The following is a 13646-nucleotide window of genomic DNA, read 5'->3' as shown; positions in this document are numbered from 1 at the left end:
TAGCCGGTTAGTCATGTACAACGTACCGCGGCCGATGGCAACTAACAGATTAAAGGCTTAGCGCATTTTACATTTGTGAGTCGCAGAGGGCTAAGCAGCCTAAAAATAATCCTTTCAATTCCACGGAGTGCTTTAGGACCCTTGATGCTTGACCCCCTAATTATCACTACGAAGGAAGTAAAGCAGCCGTTCTGGACTGGGGACGACCATCCAGCTTCGGACAAAGGAATTTCTGTTGGAATTCTTGTGGAATGCCATCTTCGCTTCCTATCGCTCAGCAACGCTTTTCATTTTGTTCATTCTTCAGATTTTATTTCAGAAACAGTTTTACAACCACTTTAAAAACCAAAATATTCCAGCTCGTACAGATGTTGTAAAAAAGGTTTTCGTTAAAAGAGAAATACGACAGTATAATCAAATAAGTAAAATGACATAATTTTAAATTATTAGTTACTTATCTGAAGTTTTAACTAGAACAAAATAAAAATTAGTATGAATCCTACTTAGGTTTTTAACTAGAATTTAATTTCACTTCTAAATCGCAATATTCAAACAACTAAACCTCACAAATGAATAATAAGCAATATCTAGAGGTTTTAGGCAGGTAGCGAGAGAACTGGGAGCGTTGAGTGAAAAGCTTTAAGGGGAGCTCATCTGCCTAAATGAACTCTGTCAGTGTTGATTTAACACTGCCAGTTATACCGTGCATGTCCTCATGCAGAGGAAGAGTCGAAGAAGGTGGATTTCATTCCACAGTGCACAGGAAAACATTTCAGTAAATGATCATTATTCAGATTAGTGGAATTAGCAGCAAAAAGGAAAAGCACACAGCTAAATCCTTGTTTGCGTAAAGGGTTATTTTCCACTTGCAGGCTTCATATCTTGAGGGATAATAGGTGATTTCAGCTGGGCTTAGTTCAAGAGAGTGTTCCGTGTTTCTGCTTTGCTTTTTCTTCATTCTTATTGTCACTTGTGTCTCCATGCCCTGTGTCACTCTGTTCAGAAGAATGCTAAATAAATACAAATTTGAGCATATCGAACTGAATTACGTACCTTGACTAAAGGCACAGTAGTGGAGTCCTTCTTAGGATGTGATCCTGCAACCTAATGGTCACACAGTTCCCGGAGAATGGACTTCACCGAAGGTCCGGTCAGTTTAAGCATGTACCAAAGAAATATGGTAATTAGTGTACATGCTGCGAGTAATTTATACATATGCATTTACACTGGTGAAATTTAAATTTCTCAAGCAAGATCAGTTTTCTTTTGCCACTTATTAATGTACAGTACAGTGAAGTAGACAAAAGAGTGTTTGTTTCCCTGAAATCAGCTAATCAAATACAAGTACTTAATATGTTTGGCTTTAACAAAAAGAACAGTGATGGGATGAAGAGGCTATTCTTTGTGTTTTGAATATCTGTTCAAAAGGTCAGGACAAAGGCACTCAGTCCCCCCGCTGTCTCAAACATACGATTCCTCTTGAACTTTCCGGAACCTCAGCAACTTCCTGTGTTGTTGTGCAGGGTCTACATGAATGTGGGCTGTCGCTTCTTCACTGTACCACTCATTTTGACCTAAGTCTGTTTGTGACAATGCGTTGTCAGATAACATCGATAACATAATTCACTCATTAAATACACACGCACGTTTTCAGAACCGCTCGTCCCATACGGGGTCGCGGGGAACCGGAGCCTACCCGGTAACGCAGGGCGTAAGGCCGGAGGGGGAAGGGGACACACCCAGGACGGGACGCCAGTCCGTTACAAGGCACCCCAAGCGGGACTCGAACCCCAGACCCACCGGAAAGCAGGACCATGGTCCAACCCACTGCGCCACCGCACCCCCTGATATATATTATAATAATAATACAGAGAAAAACTATTTTCACATAAAGGTTCTACCAGTGTGGGAATTTTTGTGTTGCTTTCCACAACTGTCAGGTGGTAATTATTTATTGTTATCTTTGTTATAAATCCAATAGACAGAATGTCTACAGTAAGGAACATCATCCTCTTCTAAATATCCATTCTTAGAGGAGCCTCAACAATTCTCTCTTGGTTTCTTCAAGGGTTTCAGACACATCGCCGTTAGTTTGTTTCCTTCACCATATGCACCGACATTCATCACACAAGTAGCTGCATAAAACTTTACCAGAATATCGCCAATTCCTAATCACCTTCCTATTATTTTTAGATACATAGAAAAATTTATGTTACATTGCAGGAGTGGCTCTGTAAAGGATTGATCCAAGCATGATCATGAACAATTATACCTTACATGAACTTGAGAGATCACGGGCGAAGCGAGTCCTAAAGAGATCAGTTTTAAGACCCTTTTTAAATGTGGACAGAGATTTAGCAGTTCTGAGTGAGAGGGGGAGGTCGTTCCACCACAACGGAGCCAGAACCGAGAACCTCCGTGCTTTACCTTTTGTGCACGGGACCACCAAGCGGGCAGAAGTAGAAGAGCGAAGTGGTCTGGTTGAAATGTAGTGGTTGATCAAGTCTTGTAAATAGCTGGGAGTAGTTCTACTAATGCACTTGTAGGCAATAACCAGGGTCTTGAATTTGATCCAGGCAGCTATAGGAAGCCAGTGCAGAGAAATGAATGGGGGAGATACGTGGGAATGCTTTGGCAAATCAAGCACAACTCGTGCAGCAACATTCTGTATCAGCTACAGAGGTTCGATGGCAGTAGCAGGAAGGCCAGACGAGAGAGTTGCAGTAGTCCAGACGGGATGTCGCCATGGCCTGGGCGAGTAGTTGGGCAGAGTCTGTTGCGAGGAAAGGATGGATCCTGCTGATGTTACGCAGGATGTATCTGCAGGTCCGGGTTGCGGCTTCGATGTGCCGAGAGAAAGATAGAGTTGAGTCAATCATCACTCTCAGACTTTTAGCGGAGGAGGTAGGCAAAATGAGTGAGGTGTCCAGTTTGATTAAGGGATCATGGCAGGAAGATTGTCCATGATTGCGTTGACTTTGTCTCTTAAAAACAAAGCAAAGCTATAAAAACCATCCCCAGCTCCTTCCCAGTTGCAGAATCTCTTTGAGACAGCTTTCCCTCCTGTGATCACAGCACTTCCACAATGCCCTATCTGCTCTCCCCTGCCTATCTCCTTCCTTGCCCCCTTGCCTGTCTTCTTGTCCCTCTTCCTGTCTGCCGCAGCATTGACCCTTGCAACATCCTCATCGACCAGGAACTCAGATTCTCCCCACGTACAACGTCTGTGCCTTGGATTCACCATGACTGTCCCTGACTTCGAGTACTGCCTTGTCCCAAGAACTTTTGCAACAGTCGATTCTGAGATTGGGTCCACACCCAGGTCCCCAGTCTGCTCTGATCGACACCTTATTAAAAATAATTTTTTTCTTCTTTAATTTCTCCTAACGAAATCACATTTCTCTTGAAAACCAGTATGTGAAACATTGAAAATCAGTCTTTTGACCCTATCTAAATCAAGCCAGTGGTTAAGACGATAAAAAAGGAAATAATATCCACTGTGCAGAAGACCGCTACTGGAAGTGAAAGTACTGCAAAGAGTAGTAAGATATGAAATCGGAAGTCTGAGAATGTGAATATTGTAAAACTGGAAATGGGACTGGAACAGAACTGACTGCACAGGATGAAAAGTTGGATAGTTATGAGTAAATTCATCCTGTTATACCTTTTGTGTTGTGTGCTATTTCATCTTCTGATTTCTTACAGTTTATGCAGAGTTTTCATGTTCTCCCTGTGCCTGTGTGGGTTTTCTTGAGGCGCTCTGGTTTCCTGCCACAGTCCAAAAATGTACAATTCAGATGGTCTGGTGACTGTAAATTGCCTATACTGTAGTGTAAATGTGCATGTGTGGTTACCCTGCGATAGGCTGGTGTCCCATCCAGGGTATCCCCCCCCCCCTACAGGCTTGCTCCCAGTGGTTCTGGGATACGCTCCAGACCACATAGACCAGGACAAAGTAGTTAGTGAAAGTGAGAGCAAAGTGATAATGAAATAGAACTGCTATATGCCATGATACAATTTAATGACGAACAACAATTTGATAACCAATAAAAAATAAATAACCACATAAAAACCAACAGTGTGTAAGCTCAGGAGCTGGCTGCAGTGGATGTTTTACATGTCCTGAATTCCTGGCTCGAACCTGAGCCCTCACACCCAAATCCCACACCAGATAAGGATCAGAGGCTTCTGGCCACTGTTAACTGCAGTTTAATTATCTGATCCAAATTCTTGAAGCTTGGCATGGGATTTTATATTACGGAGAACTAAAAATAGCCAGTGAAATATGATTACCTGGTCCTGCCGCCCTGTACAGAGCCTGTGTCTCCAGAGGGCTTAGTCTCGAGCCTATATAGAGTAGGGAAGAGAACTGCAGCTGAGTGTGTTATGAGACCAGATGTAAGAAAAAGATCTCAAGAGCCATCCCATCTTTGATGAATGTGGGAAGCTGCTGGTCGACTGCCTTCAGACACTGTCCTCCCACCGCTGACCATCAGCTTTTGTGTCTGATGCACTGATAAGACCATATGGAGCACAGTCCTCAAAGCAAACAGGGGACTTTGCGAGGCTCATTGGAAAACCACTTCTCTGTGGCCATGAAGAAAGTGGTGTGACACAGAGCAGGATGGAATTCATACGTGTGATATCGATGCACGTTTCAGTGGACATGCTTCACGTTATCGTTTCATTCCATCATTCCAAAACAGATGTGGCCTTGCGCAGGCGCGTCTTATTTCTTGGCAACCGGAAACGTTTTTAAGGAACAAGAATGTTTTTTAATGGCATTTCCAAAGGTACTGTGAGATACTGCAGAAGGAAAAGCATACTTAGAGAGAAGATTCTGTAAACTGTGAAAAAGACATTTAATGATTTTGATATGTCACACGAAGTAATGGCAATCACATGATACGAATGTATGGACAGTTATTAAGGACATAGGGTTATACATGGGGGTGAAAGGTGGGACTATGAGAGCAGAGGAGAAAAGAGAACCATTCTAAAGGATGTGGAGCCTTGAGCTCGGGAATACTGGAGCTGAGATACGCTCCTATCTGACTCCCTGGGGGATCCTCTAACAAAAGCCGACCCCCTTCAACTGCATTTCTGACACATTCTGGGCTGGTGGCCCAGAACCGTTCCAACAGACGCCAGGTCCACATTTAAGGGTCCGATGGCCCCCAGCGGGAGTTCCTCCTAGGACCGGAGGACTGGGATTTGAAGTGCTGTGGCAAATGGGTGTGCTGCTAAACGCGATCATAAAGCAGTCCTTGAAAAGCTGTCACATAGAATGACCATATGTGACAAACGGGCGACAGGGGTCTGTCAATAGCTGCCAGGCGACGCAGAGCTGTGAAATCGATGTGAAGTCACACAGAACAAGAGGCATGTTCATTAAGATGATCAGCTTTAGGAATGCTGTACCCAACAAAAGCAAAACATCCATTTACATTTCTAAATGACAAATACAGTATGAAATACTGAGTTTTGCCACACGTAATTTTTTTCTGCTTTGCTCTATTGATTGATCAGTTGTCCGCCCCTGCTTTGAACAAAGATAACACTGAGACCTACTCACCGAAACTGTCGTCACAATGAAACCACTACGGCCTTTCGCAGATGAGACATTACTCATAATGCGACATGTATTAAGCGGAGCTGCTGTAGAATTCTGGCAAAAATCTGTAACGAGAAAAAGCCAAATGGAGTGCAGTATCAGCTTTAAGAGAATTCATTGTATTAATAGCAAGAAAAAATTTGAAATTGACACCTTTATAAATACAGTAAGTGAAACAGCTTAGACTACTGTATACCAGATGCATGAATTCTTAAAGGTAAAGACGACCCAAGGACAAATGCAGCCTGCTTCTTCACTTTGCCCTTTATCTTTGGAATGTAGGGTTCACCATCACCCCTGATCAGGCAGTTTGTTTTGATTTGTGGGGAATGCACAGATTAATGTGCATGAAAATGCATAAACCGAAACGCAATATCGCAAACCGACACTGCTGAGCTTAATGGGGGTATATACTAAACACGATCAATTGTCTATCAATAAAGTATTTGATATTTTAAAATTCGTGCTTTGATCCACCCTTCTGCCTTGGCACTGACATAATGGTCTGCCCACCGTGACAACTATACAAGATAACTAATTAACTGGAAGCATAATTAAATGCATAGAGGCGTGTGCTCTCCTGGTTATGGGTAATAGCTTTTTATGCTGTGTTCGCTCTTGCCGCTTGCACAAGGTACCTCTTCTGAAGCTGAACCAATGGAGAAACTCAACACACACAAAATCATAACAAGTAACCTTCACACTTTTTTCATCTGCACATTTCATCTTTAGGACCCAGAATAATATAATTTCCAAAACCGATTGCCTTATCGCTCTCCTGTCCTGACTATGCAGGACACTAAATGACAGTGAAGTAGCATTGCACATCGTGTTAAAAAAATCCTGCCGGCAAGAGCAATTTACCAAACAGCAGAGGTATGCCATATTTCTCAAATAACCTCACATTTCAAATAGCAGCATTACATCTAACACACTCATTATCACTTTGTTCTTACTTTCACTGGACCACTTTGTCTGGGTGATCCGGAACCTATCCCAGAAACACTGGGAGTAAGCTGGGGGGGGGGTAGGATGGGATACCAGTCTATCGCAGGGTGGCCACACACACACATTTACACACTAGAGGTAATTTACAGTCACCGGTGTTCCTGAAATGTACATCTTTGGACTGTGGGAGGAAACCCATGCAGACAGAGGGAGAACATGCAACCTCCACACATACTGAGCTGGATTCAAACCTCCACCCAAAGAATCAAGAGCCCAGACCCTGTGAGGTAGCAGCAGTACCCTCTGTGTTACCATGCTGCCCTCACTTCATTAAACAACATTATATTCATTACACTTTAACCAAAGTTTCTTGAACTATACTGCTATGTTTTCATAACATCTCATGCAATAAACATAGCAGTTTCAGGGAACAAAAATTTTCTTGTAAGCAAATAAAACAATAGGCATTCAACATCTATTTCCTTCATTAATTTCACTGTATAGTGACTTGTTTTTCACAGACATATCATTAAGATAATCACTGCTCTTTTACTGAGCACCTGCTTTCATCTGGTCCTGGAAAAAGAAGCAACAATTTGCCTGCCCACACTTACTAAACTGAATAATTTTTCAAATGCAGAAATATTTCTTTGAAGAATTTTATTTTTAATGTTTATAAATTATTCTAAAGCTTTTCTGTACAAAAATTGTGTATTTTCATATGATAAATTTAATCTTAAATATTAGGGGCTATTAAACATTCAAAATTTCATTAAATGAAAAAAAAAATGAAATATTAAAAATACTCTTAAATGATTGAAATGTGTACATTTTACACGGATGGTCATATAACATACATAATTTCTTAAATTCTTTTGATGATCTTTCAGTTTTGTGTGGCTTTTCACGACTGTCCTCCACCAGACACTTGTACCAGACTTTTATTTTTGGCAAGAACCTGACTGAACACTACGTGCAATAATAGTTGTCGCACATATTTTTTTACAATTGTTATGTGTTTCAAAAATACTATCCACCGTAAAAAAGAGAAGAAACTCTGCGAACATGATCCCAGGAAAGATTTTTACGTTTCGCAACTTACATTTGTTTAATTTCTTTGACAGGTCTTTTTTTCAACACAATAAGAATAGAAATGCCTTGACCCAGATGCAAAATCTACGAGGCAAGAAGACACCAGACGTGCGCCTTCAGCTCTGTGTGAGAAGGAAACGTGGACTCCACAGGAAGCCTGGGCAGCTAAGAATAGCGCTCCGTGATAGATTGGATCCACATTGACAGGAAATTGGAATTTCTGCCCGCTCTGGCCTCCTCGTTTTTTTTCTGCTGCTTTGTATTCATTAACTAAAACAAATTGTGCTCCTGCTCCACTTGTATTTTCCACACAGCTGCCTTCTCTGTTGCAGCCAGAGGTCGAAACCCTATCTTGACCAGCTATAAAAACGTGCGGCTTCAAATACAGGAGCGTAATAGCTATGACTGCATTACTTTAAAACATTTGTTCCAGGCATTTTTCTATGTGACATACTGTGCTAATAAATGCTGAAAGGCGTCTAAAACAAAGTGAAGTGCTCTGATTTCCCGAGCTGTAGGTGGCAGCAGCCTTAGAAAATCTAATCGACCGCATTTGTTTTACATTTCACTCTTATTTTGCATAATTTCCTTGTAGTTTTAAGTTGTGGCATTGCCGATAAAAAGACATTTGTCAGCAGATGCCATTTTTATTTTGCTGTTTGCGTTGTGGCGTCTGAAGACCCAGCAAAGCATTCGTCAGTTTCCAGAGGTTAACTTCTCCTGTCAGGTCTTCCTGCCCCCTGAAATACCTTAACACTCCCAGATGATTTGATGGCTGCCACCCACACCCCCTCCAAGCATTTTTTCATACATTAACAGAACAGTGTTTTATCCTAACAAGCTCAACTGTACCTGAACACGTTAAATTGTCCCGCAGTGTGTACAGGATTCTACTTGTACAGCAAGACGCCACAAACACATTTACGATTAATGTTAATACCAGCAAATGTTAATCATGCATTGCTGTTTAGCATTAAAGGTCTTCGAAACCATTCTCTAGATGGGAAATTAAAAAACAAACTCAAAAGACAATTTAAGTAACACGTATGCAAACCCAAAAGTTAAAGTATATAAGCAGAGAGCGGAGAAGCTGACTGTCTTCAATGTTTGGCCTACTTATAAAAAGTGCATTGTGCAAAGTTTTCACTGAACGCACCACTCTTTCCACATGGAAAATTTTGCGGAATTTACCAAACTTAGATTAAAATTTTTCAACAATATGTCAGCATATTAGCGATTATCTGGGGAAAATGACAAAACACTTGGTACACCAGGTGCTTGAAGCTGAAGCCAACTAATCGGTTATTCCAGATTTTTCTATTCTATTATGAAGACATAAACCAAAAAGCGGACCCTTTTTTGAGAGAACAGAGAAGTAAAAGTCTATACACAGGACCGTGGCGTATCACATTTCATTTGGTCCTTGTTTGACTTTCTTTGGTTCCTTTTAGGAGTAAATCTGTCATCTTTGGACCATGTCTTGTTTGAAAATTTGTGCCAGACTATTCTGCCATGGGGTTGTGGCTCATGCTGGGCCTCCAGAACTGCAGACCTCACAAATGCAAAAGGTTTGCAGAAAAAACATGAGCACATCTTCTCTGGATGCAACTGCCAGATTTCTCTGTAGGCAAAACTCACCACAGAGAGCTTCTTTTCGCTTTGTTTGTGTGCACCTTAAATTACAGGAGAAATTCTTTTGGCTTAAAAGTACATAGTCTTACATTTCAAAGTTGAGTCGTGTATGCAGAAGTGCAACACCTAATACTCTCATCTGAAAAAACCTTCCCTTTAGATGTATTTTTTAGCGTAGGTGCTGACGGACAGTGCAGACAGCTCTTTGGCGTGTCCATTCTCTAGTCCCCTTGACACCTGAGCTTCCCTCCAGGGGGTGAGTTATCCTTGTATAATGCAAGCTCGACAGAAGCGCGCTTTACAAATCAGTGGGAACCCCTGACTTGTCTAACAGGTTCAGAACTATTGTAAATCCATACCTTCAAGTTTCCTTTCTGATAACATGGGATCCATCTGCCACAGTGAGGGAGTCACATTCCTCTGGAGAAATGTGATCCCAGCCTCAGATGCTCTTCATTCATAATGGAAAATAAATACATACACACACACACACACATTTTCTGAACCGCATGTCCCATACGGGGTCGCGGGGAACCGGAGCCCAACCCGGCAACCCAGGGCGTAAGGCCAGAGGGGGAGGGGACACACCCAGGACGGGACGCCAGTCCGTCGTAAGGCACCCCAAGCGGGACTCGAACCCCAGACCCACCGGAGAGCAGGACCCGGTCCAACCCACTGCGCCACCACGCCCCCTGCATAATGGAAAATAGGTATAGAAAATATAAGACATGCTAAATGTTATTATGTTTACACCACCATTGCAGTGCTTACTGTGAAATCGATATCTCTGGGGTAAATGTTTGAAGTAATTTAAGCTTTCGGTATTTTCAGAGAGTTTCATTCTGCCCATGTTGTTTTCTATCACATTAAGAGGGTTTACAGAATTTGAAGACCAAAATACAAGGACCCTAGCAATAGAGAGATCTACTCTGGGGATGTGTAATGTGCAGGGTGACAAATCTGAACTCTTGCCCGGGTCGGTGGGTGTCGCATAAAGGTGGGACACTGACTGAACTTGTCATGAGGCCTGCAACGCAGAGGCTCGGGCTTCATCCGAAACACGGACACACAAAATTATTTGATCATTTTAAGTTACATCACGTAGGGTAGTGTATTCAGTTGGTGATAGAATTGATATCATTATATCATTTTTTTTTTTCTCTAACTCCAACATCATGTTGAAAAAATTCAAAATTCACTGCAAAATGAAATGGATTAAGCAGCAGTATAAACAAGGCCGTTTGAAAGCCAACAGTGAGGAGCTGGGAGGTGTTTTTACAAGTCAGTGAAGCAATACTTTTACAATTGCTTTTTCCGTCTGTACAGTAACATTTAAGTACTGTACTTCGAAAGCAAACGTTGTACTGCAGTTAGGAATTTACGCAAACACGTGTCCATCCCTGCGCTATTTGCGGACGTATGTAAACACCACTAAGTTCGGTAACCCCTCCCCCCGTGGCCCTGGCCCCGCCCTCAAAACCCATGCCCCTCCCCTTGCCCCTCCCCCAATTCCCTCCACTCCCTCTCCCATTGAACCTCTTAAGTGATAAACTCCGGGACAGAAAATGGCGACGGCGGGGAGCCGGACCTCGTCGTCGGGAACAGCAGCGGAGTCTAATAACGGTGTTAACGTCGCGAACGCGCCCCAGGACGGCTGCAGCGCGCCCGCAGTGCCGAGCGGTCCCGGGACGGCGGAGGGTTCGCAATGGAAGCGCAGAGAGCTGTGGAAAGTGAGGAGCGTGGACCTGGATAACAAGCCCGAGTCACTCCTCCTCCTGCAGTCGCCCGACGGCGGAGCGGCTCCCGCGCCCGCGCAGCTGCACTTCTCATCCGCCTCGTCGCCGGGAGCCGTTCAGACGCCACTGCTACTGCAGCAGCAGCAAAGCGCGCGCGTCTCCAGGAGCAGCAGTGGCGGCGGCGGCGGCTCCCTGGGCGGGAGGAGCGCTTCGGACGCGCAGGAATGGCTGAACTCGTCCTGTAGAACGGACAGCGAGCGACTCGGCTCGGCCAGCGGAGCCCCGGTCTGCGTGTCCCCGAGCAGGTGAGCGCCGCTCCGCGCTCGCCGCGGCTCTCCCCTCCTCCCTTCAGTCTTTGCGGTGGTCCGATCGGATCTCAGTTGGCGCCTGCAGAGCTGGCTGGTACCCGGTGACACGCTCCGCGACCCCGCGCTCCGCTCCTCTCCCTCCGCTGCACTGACTGCGCAGCTCCCGCGACTTCCGCAGAGCTCTCGCGAACGGCAAGTTGAGCGCGAGGTGAACAGTTACTCTGTTTACCGAACTGGGCCCGACACTTAGTTTCCTGCGCGCTCAACGCCGCTACTACACCGTGACCGTGTGTGTGTGTGTGTGGCAGTTCGTGTTCGCGGTGCGCTCCTCGTCAGACTAGTCTAACGTGCTCACACTCACTCTGTGTGTGTGTATTGTTTCTATTGATACTGAGATTAATACAGAGAAATAACACACAGCGTGGAAAGACGACATCGCGAATGAAATTTATTGCGGTATCGTAAATTAATGTCTCCCAAAAAGTACGTGTAAGAAGCGAAAAAGCAGCGTGACGTTCGGTGAAAGAAACCCCCCGTGTCCTTCCACGAGACACCACGAGGGTGTATCGCTTCAAACCGCGCAGAAATTGCCAGAGAGAGAGAGAGACTCGAGTCTTTTCGGGTTTTGTTCACTAATTCTCAGTGCTGGTTGGAATACTTTCTTTAATCCTCAGCGGCTTAATTTATTTCTTAATTTTTTCACTTCAAAAGTTTACATTTGCTGATTGAGAGTCAGTGTGAGCACCTCTCTCACACCCACACACACACACACACGAAAACTCATACAGACTCAACACCCACACACACACAGGCATGTAAGTCGCAGTATGTCATATAAAGCTGTGTTCTGGGCTACTTTTTGGAGCCCAACGTGTCATTATTATTGTTGTTGTTATCATTATTGTTGTTGTTACTACTACTGAAGTGACTATGGTGTCATTCACTTCAGGTTATATTGGTAGATGACATGGGCCCCTGCTCAGAGATTCTTGTACCTTCACAGTGATGCATTACACAGAAATGGTATTACTCTTGTGGGTTATATGAAATTATAACTGAGCCTCACAAATTTGAATGTGCTGGCAATGTTTTTTAAAAAAAAAAAAAAAAAAAAATTCACAACCCAGGAATACTTCTGATTGTATCCCTTTGGCGCATGTGGCCCCCGGTACTGAGAAGGTGACTTGTGGCGATTGCGCTCAATATGAGCATTAATGCGTCATTGTCACACTTCTTTTTGTTCCAAACTAAAGGACGTGTTTCTAGTTCTCTAGAAAGATCATTCACTCTGTTCAGTACTGAAACGGTACAGATGTTGAAAAGAATTCGGTGGTGTGAATTATGAAATGTGTGTTTATGGGAAAAAATATTGCTCAATGCTTTGTGTGCTGTAGTTTTCAGGGAGCAGGGGAAAGTTTTTAAAGACTGCAATGCCGTGTTTATTCCAAAAGACTAATGTTTGTTGGGTTGTTAAATTCTAAGAATTGGGGGCGAGGGGGTTGCCAAACAACTCAAAACAGAAAGATATTATTTGATGGGAACAATAGAAGAAATGTATTAATTGACTTAACGAGTAAATGACACTACCTTTTGAAGTTACTTCAAACCAGTTAGTCATCGCTCTACTGGTGTTTTGAACGAAATGGCATCGTATAAAATGACAAATTAAATGAAATCAAAATAATTCATATCAAGCGTCTTGGATCATATAGGCGAGAAGAGCAAGCTATATGTAGGAAATATGTAGATGGGCTGAAGGCACGTTCCAGATTAGACACTGGTGAGAGTCACTGCCACCGTTCTGTGAGAAACCAGCGAGAGTTGCTGACAATGAGTGACACTTTTTTTGGAGAATTAACTGTAATGTGAGATGTTGCCTTTGGAACAGTGCAGATAATGGAGGATGAATAGGACGATGGAAAGGTAAAGAAGCGGATGGGGGAGGAGAGCCACATTTTTCTCCTTTGTGCTTTACTTGTCCTGAAGAGTAAGCCCAACAGTCCAGCGGCGTCCTTGCGCGGCACAAAGGTGCAGCTCTGGGGTGCGCACCCGAGTTGCTCGCGGCCAGCACCAGCAGGATGATTCCGGCACGCCAGTGGTGACTGGCTCATGTGTAACTGTCCTAGCAGTGGCAGTGTTCTATCTAAAATGAAGCTAGCCTACATCACTTAACTGTACGTATTTGTTCAGTCTCAACTTGTATTATACGCTGAATACCAAAATAGGTTGTAGAAGTATCATACTTGCGTAACGAGGCATGTACATCTCTGTGACTGTAGTCACATGCACTTTCCGGTAACCATGACACACCATTTA

General features: G+C 43.6%; 1 protein-coding gene across 2 annotated transcripts in view; it reads left to right on the top strand.

Moving 5' to 3' along the window:
- Nucleotides 1-10846: 10846 nt before the first annotated feature.
- The window catches only part of map3k1 (mitogen-activated protein kinase kinase kinase 1, E3 ubiquitin protein ligase), a 42026-nt gene continuing 39226 nt past the window's right edge, over nucleotides 10847-13646 (top strand). For both annotated transcript variants that reach the window (XM_029253038.1, XM_029253037.1), the window contains exon 1: nucleotides 10847-11327. In XM_029253038.1, coding sequence (XP_029108871.1) covers nucleotides 10852-11327 — 476 coding nt within the window. In that variant the 5' untranslated portion in view covers nucleotides 10847-10851. The remainder of the gene's footprint in view (nucleotides 11328-13646) is intronic.

The sequence above is a fragment of the Scleropages formosus genome, chromosome 6 (genome assembly GCF_900964775.1).
Source record: "Scleropages formosus chromosome 6, fSclFor1.1, whole genome shotgun sequence".
Lineage (NCBI taxonomy): Eukaryota > Metazoa > Chordata > Actinopteri > Osteoglossiformes > Osteoglossidae > Scleropages > Scleropages formosus.
Note: the sequence above shows the minus strand (reverse complement) of the source record. Positions and strands in the feature narration are given on the sequence as shown.